The following is a 21,258-nucleotide window of genomic DNA, read 5'->3' on the forward strand; positions in this document are numbered from 1 at the left end:
CTGTGGGCTGGGAGTGAGGAGCAATGGTAGGGGCATGGCCCTGGCACATCAGGGTTGCTCAGTGCCACAAAGCAGCAGCAGGGGGACAGCAGCAGCTGGACTAGTGTCCTGGTAAGCAAAGGTGGCAGGGGGAGCTTTGATTTTGCATGACTAAAAAAAACCCAGAAAAACCCTGACAAAATATATAGGTATGTAGAATTTATTTTATTATAATGACTGAGGCACTGGTAGGCTTCCAAATTGCTTTACAATCGTAAATATATCAATAAAACACTGCATTCAACTGATATGCACGCACATAGCAGCGTTTCATTTTAAAAATCACAGAAAAATGCAGATTTTGTTTTTGGGGTTTTTTTAAACCCCTCAAATCAGAGAATTTGGGATTTTTAGGCAGAGAAAAACCACGGTCCCTGCTTATCAATGCTTTGGTATTCAGTAGGGCTGCAAGAAGCTTCAGTCTCTCATTTGATTCGTCATAGAGTTGGTCAGATTCAGTGGCCAAATCTCCAAAATGAATCAGAGGACCCTTTAATCTCTCCAAATCAAATCAGAACCCTCCAAAATTGATTCAGAGAGATTCAGAAACATTCAGGCAGAGACAGGTATGAAGAAAAAACATTTAAAGCTAAGTAGCAAGGGGCTCGTGATCTCTGTGATGCTGGGGCACAGAGTGTCCAACAGAAGCATGGGGGGCTCCATAGCACGTTCAGCAGCAGTCCTGGAATTGGACCAGAAGCACTTCCAGTCCACTTCCGGGTCCGCCGGGGAGCATGAGGGAGGTGTGTCATGCTCTTCTGGCTCAGTGACTGGTGCCTCCTGGGTCGGGGGGGGGGGGGGGGGGGGGGGGCAGCACCTGGGGTCCCCCTGCAGCTGATTGCTGAGCTGGTGGGGTGCAGGCCCCCCCCCCCCCCCGCATCAGACCTGGAAGTACATCCAGTCCGCTTCTGGGTTCATCACCGAGCATGTGGAGGGCTGCCCCCCACTGCCCCCACACATTCCTGTGGCACACTCCCTGTGCCCAGCATCGCAGCGATTACGAGCCACGCCTGCTACCTCAAGGGATATAGAAAAAATTTTTAAAAAGCTGTGCCTATGTCTGAAGCGCTGATTCTCTGAATCAGCATCGAATCTTCAGATTCGGCCAAATCGAATTAAGGACAGTGATCCGAATCAAATCACTGTCCCCGATTTGGGCAGAATCCGAATCGAACAGGGCCCGCTTCGCACACACCTACTATTCAACAACAGTTAAGCTGAATTTGGTAAGGCAGCAAATAAACACTGGCTCAGAGAAAAAAAGGGGAGGGTTGTTGTTTGTTTTTTTTAAATGTACACTTAAGGATGTCATTTTCATTAAGAGAGACTAATTACCATCAAGCAAGCAGATTTTTAAACAACACCTATACATTTTGAAATATCCTGTACAGAACGCACTGAAGAACTCATTAAATAGTGTTACTGGATTTAAACATATTGTGTTTCAATTTCTTGTCCATTCCCCTGTCTTCGTAAGTTTGCCCTTTACTGATTTTTTTAAAACCATCTCCACATTATGGAAATGTACACCAGTGTAAGTACAGCAATGTGGAAACCCATAAGGCAGTCATACTGCAGAAGTGACCAGCATGGTTTACACTGGTATAGCTTAAAGTTCTGCATGCAGACAAGCCCTGAAGCATGCAATTTTAAACTTTCAGTTCATTCTTATGCATGGACACTAACATCCAGGATGTACAAACTGGAAACTAAAACAATTGCTTTTAAATCCAGGCTTTTTTTAATCTACATAGTGCTAATTTACTTTATTTGATAATAAAAACGTACTAAAATGAATGTCTGACATTTTCTTTAATAGCTTCATAATCTTTAAAGTTTCAGATTTTATACAGAGATATTTCTCTATTAAGATATTTCATACTTAAAATACTCATCTATGCCGACACAAATAAGGTCCAGGGCCTCAGTTTCATTACCATGAACAGAAGCAAAAGGGATAAATCTGGTAAGCAAATAGCCCATGCTATATCTGCAATCAACACCTGCTTCTAATACACTGAACTTCCATGAGTTAAGAAAGCTTTAATACTTTGCATAACCCACACTCCTACCAGTTATATTCCTTCAACAAGATTTACAGCTTGACACTGATGTGCCCCGCACTCTTGCATCACTCACAGGCCTAGGTCTGTGTTTACCAGTCTAACTTTAGCTAGTGGGGGGGTGGCCGGGGGAGTTATTTAAAGGTTTTGATTGCCTATAAAGAATTTTACAATATCTTTCTTAAACTATCAAAAGTATAAATAACTTTTCCTAATCAACCCGTAATCAAATTTGTTTTGAAGTGATTTAAAAAAAAAACCTGAAGTCACTGAAAGTTAGCATTAAAAGCACTATCTTAGTCTCTGACATTACAAACTTTTATGAATACAGTAAAACCTCATAAATCCAGATATAAAAAAAACCTGGAATTCTCAAAAATCCAGCACATCAGGGAGTAGTGACGGCCAGTCCCAGAGCAACGGAGACGGAAGCCTGTACATGGCAGCTGCCATCTACCACCCCGCGCCACTGCCCGATTTATGAGGTTATATTGTAGTAACACTTCAGTTGCTCAAAACTGAGTATATACACACAATTTCACTCCCACTTAAGTGTTTGCAGGATCACAGGCTTAATTTTCATCCTTTTTGTTTTTTGCATATAGTAGTTTTATAATATTCAAGAATAATGTCTTACTAGCAGAATCATTAAAAAATTACTTGCAATTCAAGCCAAAGTTTACAGAAACAAAATACTTGTTTTGCATGCTTTGAAGGTCAGATATCTAACAACTGAGATACTTTGCAAAGGGGGCTAATATTCAGAGCAGCACTGCTGCGCACTTTCTGAAAAAATCAGACTCCTTTGAACTGGGTCCCAAAAACCAAGACATTTGAATCTTTCAGCCACTTCTGATGCTCCATCACTAAAACTAAAAAAAAAAAACTGTACTACTGCAACTTGAGGGTAAGATTTGCAAAGTCTTAATCCACTTTAAAAACAAAACAAGTTCTTTAAACAGTATTTAAATCATCTGGATTTAAATGCAACCTCATAATCAACTGAATCTCCCCTTCTAAATACAGCACTCTAAACCAAGGCAAGCTGAACTGCTGTAACAGTGCAGCTTCAATTTAACTAAACAGGTACATCCTAGCACTTTAGCTAAACAACAAGTGAAACTTGTGTATAAAGTCAGGCTTCAATCTAAAAACAAGAAATCACTAGATGTGCACCAATACGTTGGTCCCATATCGTACTGGTGCCAATATAGGGGAAACTGATAGTACTGGAAATTGGCTTTTTTTGCCTGATGGGGCCGATAATGTGGCTGATAAATGTCCCATGCATGCTCACATCCACAGCATGTACACGGCCAGGAGCACAACCCAGCAGTTTGGAGAGCAGCATCTGGCTGGTAAGTCTGTTGTGGGGGAAGGGCAGAGAGAGGAAAGCGGTGTGGGGGTGGCAGATCGAGGCCCCCATGGTGGGGGAGGGAGTGGGGCAGGTGCTGCTCAGTCAGGGAGGGGTACAGGACAGAGCTGTGAATGGCTTGTCTGGGGGGGTGCAGAGGGTCTCCTGCTGCTGTGCACACCCTGGGAGGGCATAGGGGACATGTGCTCCCAGATGTGTGGGGCGGGGTGGGATGTCGCTGAGGGCTGGGGCAGTGCCAGGCTCTTCCTGGCTGGGGGGAGGTGGGGGGGAGGGGAGGCTGAACTGGGCTACGCTTGGGATGGGCAGCAGCACTGGGAGGGGGACTACAGTGAATTTTGGGGTGGCTGCAGCCCCCACCCCCAACACCACTGCTGCCCACCCCAAGTGCAGCCTGGCCTAACCCTCCCCTCCCCCCCTGGAAGAGCCTGGCACCACTCCAGCTGCAGCCTACCCTCATCCCACGGATCTGGGGGCACACGCCTCCCCCCATGCCCTCCCAGGGTGCGTGCAACGTCAGGAGCTGCCCCCTGGATGAGCAGCTCACGACTCTGTCCTGTGCTCTGCCCCACCCCAGCTAAGGAGCGCCTGCCCCAGCTCTACTCCCTCCCTCACCACAGGGACCTCAATCTGCCCCCCTCACACCTCTTCCCTTCCCCAACACCAGACTTAGCAGCCTGATGCTGGTCTCCATGCTGCCCGGCTGCATATTGGAATCAGATTGGTATCAGTCAATATGGTTCCTTTAAAATTGGCCATCAGTATGGTCCCAAAAAATCTCTATCAGTGTGCTCCTAGAAATTACACTTCATCAATATAAACTCCACTTTGCACTGGTGTAGAGGTGCATGTTGTGGGTTTGTACCTGCATAATTACACCAGTCCGTATTTCTGTACAGTTGAAGTAACCTTATTATATTTTTATGGCCACTCAATTTCTTCTTTGAACTGAGCAACCCTATTATCTATCTTACTCAACTAAATGAGATGCTCATACTTTAGATATTACCAAGGTTAACTTTTTTACAGTTAATCATTCATAAAGTAACATTCAGTGATTGCATTTATCCAATAATGGACAGCACAGAAGTTAAAAAGACAGAAGATACCCATTATATTATTATACACATGTCACTGGGCTACTATCACTGTTCCTTGCAGCATATTTTCCAGCACTCTGTCACGCATTTTAGAAGTGAGCAAACAGAACAGCGATTCTCAGCCACAGTGTTACAGTTCCTCAGAAAGGTCCCACAGCACCGGAACCCTTAGAAGAGGTAGGCATGCCAGGCTTCCTGTGCCTGCCCCTGTGTCCTGGCAGTGCTCCCTGCAGCTCCTCCCAACAGCTCCAGGAGCATGGGAGAAGCAAGGGAATGAGCTTACCAGAAAAGCACAACCCCTGCACTAACTGCCCCTGTATTTCAGGCAGCTGTGGAACAGCTCCCTGCTCCTCCTAAACTCCTGGAGCTGGTGAGTAAGGTCACAGGACTGGTGGCTCTGGGCAACAGCATTCAAGTCGTGGCAGAGCAGTCACAATGGGAGAGGCAGGCCTACCCTCATGGGTGGGGGCGGATGGAAGCAAACAAAAGACTGGGGCAAGGCAGGGTACCAAAATATAGGATGAAGTATATTTTCACCCCCCCTCCCCCAAGTCCTTTCAAATCTATCTGCAAAAGGAGACTGCAAAGGCTGCAGACTGCTCAGTTATTAAAATGTGCACATGCACGAGAGGAAGTAGAAAAAAAGAGAGGGCCATTACTTTGAATAATTTAGCTATGATGCCAACTCTTGCGATTTTATTGTATACCCTGTGATTTTAAGTGTTTTTTCTTAAAGTCACAGTACCTGGAATTATGTACGGAATCCTCTGCTTTTGTTAAAAAAAAAAAAGTCTAGCCTGCACAGCTGTAGAGGAAAACCTTGATAACTTGAAGCATGTGCATCCCATATGCTTAAGTACCAGAAAGCAAACTTACTATACTAAATTCATGATTTTAGGGTGAAGGAATCTATACTTAAGTGATTAGGTTGATAGTAAAAGTGTTTAGGAGAAGAAAATAAGCTTTTTGCCAATATTTTCCAAGTGGCAGAACCTAAGATGTCAACAAATCAAATAAGGTCCCTTTCCACCAAATGTACACCTTTTCCCATGAAATTACACTTTATATTTCAGTTTCAAAAGCATTAAAGTTTTGTTGTTTGTCGTCACTGCTTTTTTTAAAAAAAAAGAAAGCCAAGTTGTTACTAGTTAAGTTACTACTACAAATTGTGCGGGCCGGGGGCGAGCCGGGCCCGTCTTTGCGCACCCGGGCTGTGGCCAGCAGCCCGGGCACGCGGGGCCGGAGAAGACTGGGGGGCGAACTAGAATTAGTCAAGGACGCTTAGTGGTTGATTCAAAGATTGTTTACTTACACCAGTGGTGGTAGTGGTGTAGGCTCGTCAGCATCCAGGCGCAGCTCCGCTTAAATCCTCGTTGGGGGACTACAACAAATTCGTTCTAGCCCCGGAGTTGTGAAGCTCTGCGGGTTCGGTAATTTCTTTCCCCTTGAGTCGCTGAAGCTCCGTGGGTTCGGTCCGGTTCCCTCCCATGGAGTTGTTAAAGCTCCGTGGGTTCGAATATTTAGTATACAGGAAAAGGGATACGTCTAGGATTGCGCTCGGCGACGGGGAGAGGCCAGAGGCTGTTTAGACCTCTGTTGCCTTCTTAAGAAATGCGTTGGGTCCGTAAGGATCCACAGCGCTTAGAGATCTTCACACAGCGCGAAGTCTCCTCCTCCTGGTGAGTTCTCCAATTCCTGCTCTTGGTGTTCGTGGAGTCCTCCAACTTGGGCGGAAACCACTCAAGCTCTTTATACAGCTAGCAAGCCAATTGCTAGCCGCCACGTGCGCATAATTTAGAATCGGCCAATAATGTGGCACGAATCCTCATACAAATGGTGGGAACTCCTTGCACCATGCATTTCCTAGATGCAAAATAAATGCACCATGCAAAGAAAGCTACAAATTTTGGCGGGAATACTCCGTTGCACCGGGGTTCTCCTTTGCAGCAGAGAACTCCACCGTGCAAGGAAGCTGCAATTCAGCGGGAAAAATAATTTAGTGATGCTGAAGCGCACACAAACAGAAAATCACAATGTTGGGTTGTGACACAAATGAAATCTATTTCTTGGGTATTAAGGGGGAGAGGAAGGAGTGAGACAGCGTGCGTGAGAGTGCGCGCAAGGCTCTGAATCTATAGGACTAGCTTATATTTCTTCCACTATAGCTAAATATGGATTTTTTAAAAGTAAGAGCAAGGTGCTTCTTAGAGTTCAACTAAAAATGTCTTTATCCTGTGTGTTTCCACTATGTTCCCTACAGAAGATGGATAAGCAACTTTAGAAAGGATCCAACACCACATTTTTATCCATGATAGGACTCAAAAATATGTTTTTCTAAATTTCATTCTAAATCACAGCACCATATTCTATTCTTGAGAGCTTATGTAATACAATACAGGCAGTCCTCGACTTACAACATTTTGCACTTACAACGTTTATAAATTGACACCCGTTTCAACTTGACATCAGTTTTGACTTTACAATGCATGATCCGATGCAACGCCATGCCAGCAAACAAGTTTGCTGCATCACTCATCTCCCTGGAGAACATCAGTCCAAACTTCCTTGGACATTTTCTTTAAGAAAGCACACAAGACTCCAGAAAAACCTGCAGCCAAGACTCCCGAGAAGACTCCAGCCAAGAGCCCTTCAAAAAGTCCAGCAAAGTCACCTCAAAGAAGTCTTTCCAAATCAATGATTGCTATTTACAATAGAAATACATTAATGTAGCTATATTACTCATCTATAAAATTGATCGAGTACAAAATTGTGGGGTAATTTTAGTGAAAATAGGGTATCAGGCCTTGGTTCAGAAACCAATCCCCCATTTATAACAGTTTCATATGAGAAAATTAGTTCCAGGTTACAACTTTTTGACTTAAGACGCGGTTTTCAGGAACCAATTGTGTCTTAAGTCCGAGGACTGCCTGTATATCTCTGATATTGTTATTAAGGATAGCTGCAATTGATCCATTTAAACTCAGAACCAAAGAAACTGGACCTAAACATAAATGGGACAAAGAGGAATGGCTGGAAAAAATAATGGAAGAACTGCCTTCTTAGAAAGAAATACAAGACTTCCAGTGTAATTGATTTTAAGCACAAACATCTTCTGCATCTGTATTTGCACACCAATGACAACTGGCCTGCATCTTGATAAACTATCCTTCATAAGCAGTTGTTTACTTCTTTTACTACCATCCTCCTCAAAAAAATAAGGATCATCCACATTTTTAATGGCCAGTGTGCATATTTGGCACAATGCCTATCCCTTGACCAAATAGCAGACAAGGGAAAGGCAGGCACACAGTGACACAAAAGCACAGTGGGTAAAGAAATACTGCCATGCGTATGTAATATAAATAGTTACTTCGCATGTAAGTTAGTTACAGACACATATTGATAAAAAAAGCAGTCCTGTATAATCAAATACTGACCTGCAATTATATTTACATTTTAATCAAGTAACTATTCCTAAAAACATGGAGAATGCCTTTTACAGCTAGCTTCCAAGCCCTTGTAATTTGTGCTTCAAAAACCATTCAAATGTATTTCTCTAATATTTTAAACCATTACTGTCAACCATTTAAACAGACATTAAACAAAGGATCACTGCCTATTGTATACATCTGTGTCCTTCTTTGGTGCTATTATGGTTTTTCAGGTGAACCTTGAAAAGATAATTAAAACTGGATTCTTGATGTGCAATGGTTTGGTTTTTGGTTGTTTTTTTTTTTTTTTACAATATACTAATCTACGTTAAGTCTCGGTCTGAGGTTTCTGTGCTTATGCCAATGGAAATAGAAGATTTCTACTTTATCAGGCTTCTGTTATTGTTTCTTCTTTATATGGTTAATTTTATCATCCGGGATTGGATTTTATCTAAAACCTCATGATAGGTTTTAACAGTATGATTGTACAGACATTTACTTGCCTGCTCTTTGTTCTGAGGGGGAGGGAATTTGTCACAAGAATATTTAAGACAGAAATAAGTAGAGATAATTTGACACATAAGGAATATATGCCAATACTTAAGACCATTATGTCTTAACTCTAGACTTTTAAACATTTTCATTTGCAGTATGATCATCTCTCCAAAATTGTGGATTATCAGCAATGGGAATACTGACCTCTTGGACCCACTAAGAAGTGCTCTAAAGCTACTTTCAGGGAAGTAAATGGAAGTCAATTTCAAGCCCTGTGAGAAACGGGTGGAAAGCTAAGCATGAATCAAATAGGAAAGGGCTGAACTGATAGAAAATATTTTAAATTTTAGACTAATACTTTGTACAGAAAGGACTGAGAATTATTGTTGTTAGTTGTATCAGTAGAACTCCCTATGCGGGCACTTGCCCCAGAACACAGTGCCTTCTTTCAGTTTATCATCTCTTACATCAGAAGTAATTTAAACTGAACTGAAACCCACTTTTATTCTGGAATGAGCATATCCACACGGTGGTGTTAGAATGTTTAACTAATATTGGTATAATTGGACCAACATAACTGAAAGAATCCGGTTTAGACAAGTCCACAGGGTGTTACAGGAAAGATAAATTAAAACTATAAAGGGAGTACTTGGCCATGTCCTGAAGCTTCAATTGCATAACATACATTATAGAAATTTTATTAAAAGTGATTTCCAGCCAGTTTTGCAATTCATTCTGCAGTGGAGAATGCTAGCTTTCTGAAGACATACAGAAATAATTCCACCCCTTAATCTAAACTCTAAAGCAAAAAAAAAAAAAAGAGAAAAAGAAAAAAAAAAAAAAAAAGAAAGAGCTACTCCATTTTCCTTTAAGGATCATAGACTATACAAATCACGTCAAGATTACCTCCGCAGCTCCCCCTTATTAAGAATAAGTTAATTAACATTAACTTATTAATGTTGATAAGTTAACATAATACTTAAGGTACCCTAACGTGAATGTAACAAGTGACTGTATGTGAACATCAACCCAGTAATTTGAAATAACATTTCACTGTACAGCTAGAGAAAGTCAATGCGTATTTTCTTTCTATCATAAAGAAAAGTACAGTATCATTGTGAAAGCACCTAAGTCACAAGAGTATAAAACTGCTGAGTACTGAAGCAGCATCTACAAAAAACTGCATGAGGAAATGAGAAACTAAAATGTGCTCTAAGGTTGCCAAGCTTCTCTGGGAACATGAAGCAGACTATCTGTGAAGGTCCTAGGGCATTCAAGAGCAGCCATGAAAGGTTTTCAAATACATGAGCTTATCTACACCAGAAAGCTAGTGCATAGGGAGCTATGGTGAAACACAGGGTATTAGCTACTCTGCACTAACTTGCTACATGGACCATCTTAGTGTGAAGTAGCTAATCTGGGGAGGGCAAAATGGTGGACCCAGCCAGCAGTTAGACTCCATTTCCCAGCAACCCCTGCCCATGCAGCTGGGGCCAGCTGCCATAGAGACCCCAGCAGTCACCAGGCTGTGATAGCATGAGGCTGGGGTTTCCATGAGCTTGCCTGAGATCTTGCAGCAGTGACAGCATGGTTGAGAACCAGGGTAGAGCCACGATCTGCAGCCTGCATGCCTCGGGCAGGTATGTGCAGGCAGCAGATCGCTGCTCTGCTCCAGCTCCAGACCATACTGTCACTGCTACAAGGAGCCAGGACAGAGCAAGGAGCCCTGCGCACCTCTGCCCGGGACATACAGATTGCAGCTCTGCCCTGGCTCTGGACCACGCTGTCACCACCATAAGATCCCAGCCCGGCCCTGGAGCTGCTCTCTGCCCTGCCAGCAAGAGCAGTGCTGGGGAGGGGATTTTGGGGAGAGGGCTATAACCACCCCAAAATTCCCCATTAGCCCCAACCCCATCCACCCCTCCCAGCAGCACCACCTTTGCTCACCCCACACAGGTGGCAACAGCTGAGCCCACCCTGCTCCTGTCTGCAGCACAGCCCCTGCTGCCCATCAGTGCTGCTGGGGCCAGTATCCACAAAAACCCCAGCCCCACACTATCACAGCATGGCTGCCAGGAAATGGAGTCCACTGCTGGCCAGATCCGGCCTGCAGGCTGGACTTTACCTGCCCCAAGCTAATCCCATATAAAAGTGCTTAAACTGGTATATTAGTTACCTTAAAAATAGTGTAACAGTGTCTACTGTTCAGATTGTATAACACCAGTATGATTAAAAGACATGTCTAATAAAAAATTAAGCTGGCACAAAATCTGCTTATAGATTAGGCCTTAGCATACTTTGCTTAAGAAAACTGCTTTACAGTACCTAGTCTATCACTACACCCAGATGCATTGTGCAAACATTTTTCCATGTGAAGCTCAGGTCATATCTGCACTACAGCTGTACTAGTGCAATAATTCTCAACCAGGGCACTATGACACCCTGGAGTAACACTAGATTAGGGGTAGGCAACCCCCGGCATGGGTGCCAGTGAGGCGCACAGGCATTTTGCTTCGCACATGTGCCTTGGGGCAGATGGTACATAAGGGGCTGACGCTGCAGTCTCGCAACAAGGATTAGGCCACTCACAGCTTCCCTGCCATCTGCTCCCAACTCACCAACATCTTGTAAGTTGAGGTTGCAGGTGTTTTTGACACTCTGCCCAGCAACATTGCCAACCCCTGCACTAGATCCTTTGAAAAGTATCAGAAAGTGTGAAGATAAGCAGACAAGCCTAGGCTCAGACTTGTCTCTGGCCCATCCCCCATCCCCACTGCAAAGAGGCAAGCATTACAATATAAATTAGTTTTTGAAACTGGGTGCCATTCAATTCACAGAAAGTTATGGTAAAGTGCCACGAGTCTGAAATTGAAGCAGTAAGTTAAGAAGTCAAAGCCTTGTATGTACACTCTTAGGGATCCCAGGGTAAAAAAAACTAAGCGTGGTGGCGCACTTGGCGGCAGCGTGCATTGCACAAAACCAGAGCCTAACCAGCTGGAGCCATACTCCAGCTGCCGGCCAGGCTTCCTGCTGCAGGAGCGCCATGGCTGCAGCTCCTAGAGAACCCCAGATAAGGCTGCTGGGGCCAGCACAGTTGCTGGCCCCAGCCTCCCCTACCTGACCTGACCATATGCCACAGCATTTGTGGCAAGGGCATTCCCTGAGAACAAAGTAGCAGAGGCACAAGGTATGCCACTGCTACTTGTCCCTAGGGAAACACTCCTTCCAGCTTGTCTGGACACACCCTCAAGGAGTTTCTTATGTTGATTTAGAGTCAACCTAAAACTCTTAGTAGTGTCTACACAGAACTTCCCAACCCTGTATCTTACTTGCTTAAATTAAGAAAAAAAAATACTTTTTTGTTAAGCCAGTGGAACTTTCTTACATAAAAAAGGGTTAAGAGCGAGTTTCATTCCTACAGGAACAAAGCAAAAAGGGGCCATAATTAGTATTTTATCTAAGAATGGAGAGACGTAACAAGGATTCCAATCTAGCAGTCTTGACACAGAAACAAGGTATTTGAAGCAGAAACAGGAAAACAGTCATTCAATAAGGGTTTCTTTATGTGTGATTACTAAGAAAGAAGAGTGAACCTGGAATTTGTGAGCTAGAAAGACAAAGACATTCCCTATTGCTACACAAATTACTTTCTTTGACATTGCTTCCGAATCCAGCAGGATCAGGAAACAGACTACTTACTAATCAAGATTCCGACAGTCTTCACCCTTCAAGACGCTAACAACAACTTGGTACTTTGTTTTCTACTACAGTATGTGCGATGGACCTGTATGAAGTAAATGCACATAAAAGAATGAGAATAAGTGAAACTTGCTTCCTAATAATTCGTTTGAACTACAGCCTCTTTCCAACAAGATGTTATTTTGATTTCCAAGATGTTATTTTGATATTGTTTCCCTAAACCAATATCAAACTGTCTAAAATTTATAACCCCCTTATTTTTCAACTTGACTTCTTAGCCTTCAAACAACTAATAAGCTGTTTATTTAGCCTTTGATCCTCTGCCTTTCAACCTTAGTGCTTACGCTTTCTACTTTCATTTTGACTAATTTCTCTAAGTATTCACCTTTCATTCTGTTTTTCAGTATCTCTCATTTCATCTCTAGCCAGAATATTTTTCTTGCAGCTCAAAAGCCTCATGAAGCAAGACCTACTTTCAGTTTCTATTTTTAGCCATTTCAACAGTGAAACAAAACTCAAGTAAGGAAACGGACAGGGGGAACAACCCCTCCCCCCAAACAAACAAACAAAAAAACCAAGAAAAAAAACCACAACTTTGTTTACATATTTTGCAGAGAAAATCCACTGTATTTTGGGGTTAGATGAGAGAAATAAATCAGGATATATATTCAAGTTATTTGATTTCAAGACTAGAGCCTGGCCATCCCCAGAAATACAATCCACACCAACTTGCTGAAACTGAAAAAGGTCATCTCCATAGTTTAATACACTGTAAACACTGAGTTCATCCAAGCCAAGATTACAAACCCTGCCTCAAAAAAACCCAAACTATAAAATCCACAGAATCTTCTCCTACTACATCCAAACCATCGGAGAAATTTTGTGAATTGGTAAAAGGATATCACACTGTAAGAAGGACAACGTGAAAAATTAATGTTTTGTATTTTGAAATGACAACCGTCTCGGATGTTGTACGTGTCCATTACCCCATACAGGGAATGAGCCACTAAATGCTTGTAATCAAATATTTTCTGCTGCTCTCAAGATCACCCAAATGAAGGATGTTTTCATGATTTGTTTATCACTAGACGGAGGTTTAGTTATCTACCTTACTATTTAAGGCAAGAGAGTTTTTCAGTAAAGTGGAATACAATGGGAAAAAAGCAAAAGACCCTGAATACTACTGAATCAATCATGTCATAAACAAATACCTACTGGCAACTTTATCTGTGTGGGCAGCTGTCACTGTCAGAGTATCAGGACTCCTATTTCAAATTAACTGGCCTGTAACAAAAAGGTTTAGCCACATATCCTGCGGAGAGTAGCATTCGTTTTGTTCACTAACACAAACACCGCCCATGCAGGGAACTAAAGAATGAGCTTCTATTACTAATTTGTGGAGAAGTTGACAAGAATGAAGAGGAAAAACAGTAACATGGATTAATTTGGTTGTCTGTCACAACAGCCAGAATATCACTTCTGTCATGTGCTATTGTACCACCTTGAGACAATCACTGGAAACTTATTTTATTATCATGATCTGTAACCTCTGTGCTCGTTATCTCTGCTACTAGAACTAAAGAAAAACTTATTTTCTTCCAAATCACACCCCAGAGTATATTACATTTTATATTAATATTTCTGATAACAGCCAAAGGTCAACCCCTCTTTTTAGCATAAAGTTTATAAATCTTTATAACTGCTAAATGGGAGTGCAAAACATGCTATAAATATTTTTAGGGGTGCATCAGGCCAATATCGGATCAGGACTGATATAAAGAAAATTGTCTATACTGAAAATCGGCTTGATGTGGCCGATAATTTGGCAGATAAATGGCATGTGCATGCACGCAGCTGCAGAGAAGCACATAGGCAAAGAGGAGTACAGCTGACAGTGTGGAGAGCTGTGTGCAGTTGGTAAGTCTGTTGTAATGGAAGGGGAGGGTGACGGAGGGGGCATATTAAGGCCCCCTGCGGTGAGAAGGGTGTGCGGCTGGGGCATGTGCTGCCCAGCCAGCGTGGGGTTGGGAGCATGGGATGGAGCCACGGCTTGTGGGGGGGGGGGGGAAGCAGCTCCTGCAGCTGTGCCCTACTTGTTTGGTGGCTTGTCCGCTCATCTGGTGGCTCCCGCTGCTTGTCCAGAAAGGCATGGGGTAGGGAGAAGTGTATGCCCCCAGATCTGTATAGGGCAGGCGGCAGCAGCACTGTGAGGGGGGTATGGGGCAGCTACATCAATTTCTGGGGTGGCTGCAGCCCTTCCCTCCCAGCACTGCCGCCACTGCCTGCCTGGCACTGCCAGTTCCAGCCCATAGCTGCAGCCCAGCCCACACAGACCCAGGGGCACATCCCCCTCCCTGTGCCATCCTGAGGTGCGTGCAGCAGCGAGAGCCTTCCTCCCACCCCCCCATGCCACCCGGATGAGCCATGGCTCCATCCCATCCCCTGTCCTGCCACAGCTGGGCAGTGCCTGCCTCAGCCCCACTCCCTCACTCACTGTGGGGGCCTTGATCTTCCCCCCCATGCCCCTTCCCTCCGCCCTCCCCTTCCAGCACAACCTTACCAGCTGCACGCAGCTGTATTGGATATCAGATTGGTATCGGCTGATATGCCTCCTTAAAATCGGCTATCGTATCAGCCCCCAAAATCTCCAATCGGTGACCCCTAAATATTTTAATCTCCAACACTAGTTATTTTTAAAGTGACATTTGGTAGTGTCAGAGACTTTCCATTAGTTCCACTGCACTTGTTAAAGTATTCTTAAAAGAATTACCATGAAGGTGGACAATGATGATGTGTTACTCTTTTCAAATAAAAATGATTATATATCATTAGAATCCTGAGAGCGCGCGTGCAAGAGCACACGAGAGCTAGCGCTACTGTTTCAACAGCAACAACTCACCAGAAGTGAAGGGTATGCATCCAACTCCCCCTGGAGAATGAAGCTGCTGAATCGCTAACAAAATAGATTCAAATTTAAGAATAGCTACCAAACTTTAACAGAACACTATAACTTAAAATGTTCGTCTTAAAGATGCTGAAGAGGACCTATGTTCAAATCATATTTTATGAACCTGATTTGAGAGATCTTAAATTACAAGTAGGGGGTCTACTTAACTGCAGAGAGACAAAGCAATTTTCGTGGCTTGGTTGTGGCACGAAGAGCCAATTTAGTGGGCATTTCCTGGCAGCCCCACCCCTCACTGCTGATTGGGGGAGGAGGCACATACCATATAATAGCAAATTCTGTGGAAAATAAGTTATATAATGTAGTTTATCATATTATAACTCTAAACATTACATTTATATACACACACACACACACACACACATTACACACACGCCCCCGCCCCCCCATATTAATTATAACATATCACTATAATGTATTATATGTAGCATTCTACAAAAAGTTTAGAAATACTAATTAATGCCAACAATAATAGAAACATTTTCACTTCACTGACTGGCACCTCTACTTAGTCTTCATCACTAGCCAACAATAACTCTCAATCACTTGATCTATGGCTGTAGTGACTGTCATGTTGTCTTTTTATTGTGGTAAGCACTGAGGCATCTAAGATGACATACTACATAAATATTATGCTGGGGTTGATTTTGCTGAAAAATCACAGCCAATGCAATATTTCCTGATGATAATGGACAACACTGTTTTTCAGAGTTTCCATGAAAACTGCAAATTAAGTAGACCCCTAATTATAAGCCCAAACTGAACTACAACTGCAAGCAAGAACGTTTTCCAATTTCATAGAAACAAGAACATTTAGACAGATTTTAGCTCTTAGGTCTAAATTTGTTATACTGCAGCTCTGGTTTGTTCTACCCTTTTGGGTTTTTGCCTGCTTATGCAATTTATTTATTTGGTGCATCTAGCTTTGCTACAAGTTATTTCCACAGCTCCATGTCCTAGGCGATTAAGCAAGCCTAACCTATGCCCCAGAAATCAAAGAATTAAGTTGCCTCTGAGGGGTACTGCTTAATGTGGAATTTATTTTGATATTCAGTTTTATATTGTCACACCACAGAGTTACTGGGAGAAAGCAAGATGTTCTGGCAACCTGATCGGTAACAACTGAGTTTCAGTACCAAGAAAAGTGGAAACTTGACTGTTTCTCATGCAAAAAGAGAAGTGATCCTCATATTGGGAAGATGATCCCCTGCTTCTTTCAATACATTTTTACAGAGACAAGGTACAACTACTTTTCAGGAAGATGTTAATTCCTACTTTATCACCTCACTGACCCTTGACAGTTACTAACTGTACTCCAAATGCCTACCATTAAACCCACAGAAAATGCATCTTAGCTTGATACTTTTGTGAGAATGATCAATAAATAATGCTGACATCTAAAAGAAGATCACTTAGATAAACGAGACTTCATAAACTCTTTATTCCATCTCAGGCTTTCCATATGCCCAGATAAACAACACTGCTTGGATCTATTTTGAAGTTTTTATGACCATTTTGGGCTAGATAACTATTCTAATCTTATAAAAGCCCATGTCTGTCTGGCTGTTTCCATCAGCCAGTCAGTGCAAACAAAGTGTTACGGACAGACAATCAGAGTACTCCAAGCATGGGGGAGCACCACCGTGATTCCAAAGCCACACCTAGGACCGGAGAGAGGGTGGGGGAGCCCAGGGCAGCAGCACTGGTCTCAGCTCCCTCACCCCGCTCCCTGCAAGCCGTGCTGAGGACTAGATTCCCCCACCCCACTTGCTGCAAGAGGCAGAACAGCAGCAGCATGGGGCATTAGGTGGCGGCACTCCATCCCAGCCCCCCACACTCCCAGTCATTTTTGATGGGCAATTAGCTAGTTCTTAAATAGAAGGTTAAATTTCCAGTCATAAAAATGCAGGAATAGAAAAACTGCAATAATGCAGTAATTGATATGGCTCCACAATTACAAGGTAACGATTAGTCTGTATCTAATAATCCAATTTTTCCAGTGCTCACCTATCACTAAAGGTTGGAAACAATTCCCAGTTTCCAGGTAACCCATTGATACCTAAATAGGAATACTAAACATTAAAGTTCATGCGTTTTCAACAAGAAAACTAACCCACATTAAACTTTTATAGAAAGATAAAAGTTCTGTAGTTTTTATTATCAAGTAGTTGGGCAAGACAATATTCAAGCAAAGGGTATAGTACTGGCCTCCCTCAGCTACGCCATAAGGGTGAAGTTACATGTTACACTTACACCATACAAAGGACACTTACAATATGAGCATCAGCATGTTAATGCTCATCAATGTGTGCTATGTACTGTATAAGCATCTCAAAATGACACTGTCACAACCCAAGGGTGTGATTTTGTGTGCGCGCTTCGGCACTGCTAAATTATTTCCCGCCATGAGAAGCTTTCTTTGCAAGGTGCATTTCTCAGCTGCAAAGAGAAAACCCCAATGCAAAGAAGTTCCTGCTACCCACATGCAAATTTGTGTCCCACTATTGGCCAGTTCTAAATTATTCCCACGTGGCGGCTAGCGATTGGCTTACTAGCCGTATAAGAGGCTTGAGCGGTTTCCGCCCAAGTTGGAGGACTCCACAACCATCTGGAGAAGGAGGACTTCATGTCTCATGAAGAACTCTAAGCGCTGCGGAGCCTAACGGACCCAGCGTGTACCTTAAGAAGGCTATAGGGGTCTGATCAACCTCTGGCCTCTCCCCGTTGCCGAGCGCGATCCCTCGACGAACCCCTTCCCGGCGCGCAAGTTCCACGGAGCCTAGCAAACTTCGTGTGAGTGTACCCAGAGCTCTTCTCCGAGTTGTTTTCTTTGGTTGACACGACAGGCTCGTGGTTTTAGAGCCTTCAGCTGGATTGGGCTAGAGTTCGCGAGATTAGAACTCTTGTCCGCTCTTCTTTCCTATCTGTAACTGCAACTCAAGCAAGTTTTCCAATCTTTAATCAACTGCTACGTGTCCGTGCCTAATTCTAGTCCGCCGGCCTGCATTCCCCGACCCGCGTGCCAGGGCTGCTGGCCACAGCCCGCCGCGTACCCCCGAGGGCCTCAGACCGCTCCCGGCCCGCACAGACACCACTTCAGGTGAGGATTAACTCTGAGCCCGTTACCCAGCTTGTGTTAGGGTAATTTCATTCTGCTCCATGGAGGTAAAATGAACAATTTACAGCCTTCCAACATCCCAAGATGCATCACTTCCAACCTTTCCCCCCTCCCCCAAGGTGGGGAGAATACCCAGGTCTCCTGGGTCCCCTGTACAGGCAAGAAACAGTATTAAACTTGCACGTGCAACTGCTCACAGCATGGTCGAACGTTAACATTACACAGATCTAGCATAGCCGAAATGAAATGTGAAACTTTACCCGAAGATCTGCCTGCACTTAGTCCTTACTAGGATTTTTAGCAAGATACTTAACACATTAAATACACTGTACAAAATATTCAAAAGGTCTTGTCAGTAAAAAAAATGTAGCCAGCGTTCCTATTGCAAGCCTCTAAGGCTATTTCTTCACTGCACAGTCAGCTTGAGTGAAATCATCCACACTACCAAACACCACTCCAGGGTATGTCTACACTGCAGTCACTCATGACGGGAGCAGGTTAGACTTGCATACTACCAGCAGTGCAATTGCTGCAGCAGGGACTAATCACCTGAATACTTAGCCCAGGTTGCTGGGCAGTGCACAGTCACTTTCTGATATCCATGCTACTTTACCTATACTGCCAGCAGTACCTGGGCCAACTTATTTAAAATTCCCTAGGGCATCTACATGAGCTACAGTCAGCATAGGGACTATAGTGGAGAACTATTAATAGCAGAGATTCTGGGCAGTAAGGGACTCAATGTTTGTGTTAGGCACCCAATGAGTTGTGCCAGCTAGCAACAGCTGTAGCCTATAGCCTTCCACAGACCAACCAACTTGGATTAAAAACACAACCCCTCTCAACAGAAGGATCTGGGGATTGTAAGGAAGGATTTCAAATCACCAGCAACATTCAACTTCACCCTAGAGTGAAGAGAAGCCCTAAATAAAAACTTTCATTTTCCTCCAGACATTGATGACAGCATTTGAAAGGAGAAAGAGATCAATTTTGTATTAACATCTGTATAAAAAAATTACAATCCAATTATATTTATGGACTAAACATGTTGGCCTTGCTGAAGTAACAGAAGATACCCATCTGCATTTGCTTCCTAGTCTACAACTATAATACAACTATAGCTGCAGCCTGCCCTCCCTTGTAGAAGGGCCTGCAACTTTTGCAGACGGATCCATTGCTCAAGGACTAGACCCTTGGGTTACCGCGAGACCCATGGTAGAGCTCATTCTCAAACTGGAGCACTGCTGAGGATGGTAACTATAATGCCATACAGCTCTTCCAAGTCAGGGAGCTGGATTATGCACTGAGGGTTTATTACAATTTTTGGAGCATCTTTCAAGAAAGGCAAGGTGCTCCAGACAATTACCTAGACCAGCGGTTCCCAAACTCTGACAGAATGCACACCACCAATTTAAAACAATACAGCCTTAAGTACTGCCAGCAAGTTTTTCAGTCCAACCTTAAGTACCACCAGGAAATATCTGTCATATAAAGTAATTATAATAAATCAATTAACGCGTACCACTGATGGCACCCGTACCACAGATTGGGAGCCGCTGACCTAGACCAACAAAGCTTTATGCTAAACACCAATTAAGTACAGTTCTCCTGTTAACCAAGTAAGATAGAGGGTGATCTTCAAGAAGCGTCTTGACGCCCATCTTGCTGGGGTCATCCGATCCCAGCGGTCTTTCCTGCCCACATGCAGGGGGGCTGGACACGATGAGTTGTGAAGGGCCTCCATGCCCCTCACAACTAGGAAACTGCTAAGTCAGCTCTGAGGGCCGCCTGGAACATTTCCAAGGCCAGCAAGAGGCAACGCGACTGTCCTAGCAGCCCTGAAGAGACCCAGCTGGGCATTCACACCAAAAACTGCAACCTGAGAGTAGCTGGGCACAACAGAGCCGAGGGCACCAGCCAGGTTTCGGTATAACCATCCCCCCAACAAGCCCCAGGAAGGACCTCGGGCCTATTGGTACTTGTGTGTGCGTGCACGGGGGGATGGAGACCAGCTGGAGATGGGCTCCAGGGGCAGCGAGAGATCCTGGCCGCGCTGGGGCAGCAGGGCCAGTCCTCGCCTGCTGGAAGGAGCCGCCTCCGAGCTTCCCAGGCGCGACTCGGGGGGCACCTCCCGGCGGGCCCAGCCCCGCTCCCCCGCCCGGCGCGGCCTCGTTTCACCCCCCCGGGAGGCTCTTGGGGGAGTTTCTAGGCTGCGCCTTTTCTGCCTGTTTTCACGGGGGGCAGCGGGGCCCCGGCGGCCCCTTTGTGCAGCACCGCCCCCTCCCCCGCCGGGCCTCGAGGGACACCGACAAGATGGCCCCGCCCCCCGCGGCGGCGGCACGGAGGCCCCGGCCCGGCCCGCACTCACCGCCGAGCGCGCGGGCACGCAGCCTCTTGTCCGCACTGCCGGGGGAGGCTCCGGCCGCTGGGCCCCGCGGAGCCGCCCCGCCCCCGGCCGCACCGGCACCGACACGGGCCTGGGGGCAGCGGGGGGAAGAAACTTTCCTCGCCGCCGCTGCCGCCGCCCTCCCCCGAGGAGCACGAACCCAAACACAGCGGGGCACGCCCCCGCGCCACTCATTGGGTAGCGCGGCGCCCACCTCCCCTCCGATTGGCCTGCCACCCTGCCCGTCACGCCGGGACTCGCCTCCTTCTCAGCCCTCCGCACGGGGAATTGGGTCTCGCCCCTGTTGCTCTCTCCACCAGTTAGCCGCCACCCCTGCCTATCATCTCGGGCCCACCTCTCAGCAGCCCTGATTGGAGGGCGCCCTCAAGACCTCTGCTAGTATTGGTTCGGTGAGCTGACTGTCATCGGTTGGCGTACCCCTCCAAGGCCTCTCTTCGCTCCTCATTGGCAGGCACGTCCTCTCTCCTCTACCATTGGCTATAGGCTTTGCCCGTTGGATTACGACATGCTCGCTCCTCCCACCTTCCGTGCCGCTCATTGGCTTGGAGCTTCATTCTCTCCTAGCCCAT

At 44.9% G+C, this 21,258-nt stretch overlaps 1 protein-coding gene across 9 annotated transcripts in view; it reads right to left on the minus strand.

The window, feature by feature from the left end:
- TNRC6B (trinucleotide repeat containing adaptor 6B) overlaps positions 1–20,878 on the minus strand; it is a 194,374-nt gene extending 173,496 nt beyond the window's left edge. For 5 of the 9 annotated variants that reach the window (XM_059726382.1, XM_059726376.1, XM_059726381.1 and 2 more), the window contains exon 1: positions 20,651–20,878. In XM_059726382.1, coding sequence (XP_059582365.1) covers positions 20,651–20,863 — 213 coding nt within the window. In that variant the 5' untranslated portion in view covers positions 20,864–20,878. The remainder of the gene's footprint in view (positions 1–20,650) is intronic. The other 4 variants (XM_059726384.1, XM_059726377.1, XM_059726383.1 and 1 more) reach the window with 3 other exon arrangements.
- Positions 20,879–21,258: the final 380 nt, after the last annotated feature.

Source organism: Alligator mississippiensis, chromosome 4 (genome assembly GCF_030867095.1).
Source record: "Alligator mississippiensis isolate rAllMis1 chromosome 4, rAllMis1, whole genome shotgun sequence".
In the NCBI taxonomy this organism is placed as follows: Eukaryota; Metazoa; Chordata; order Crocodylia; family Alligatoridae; genus Alligator; species Alligator mississippiensis.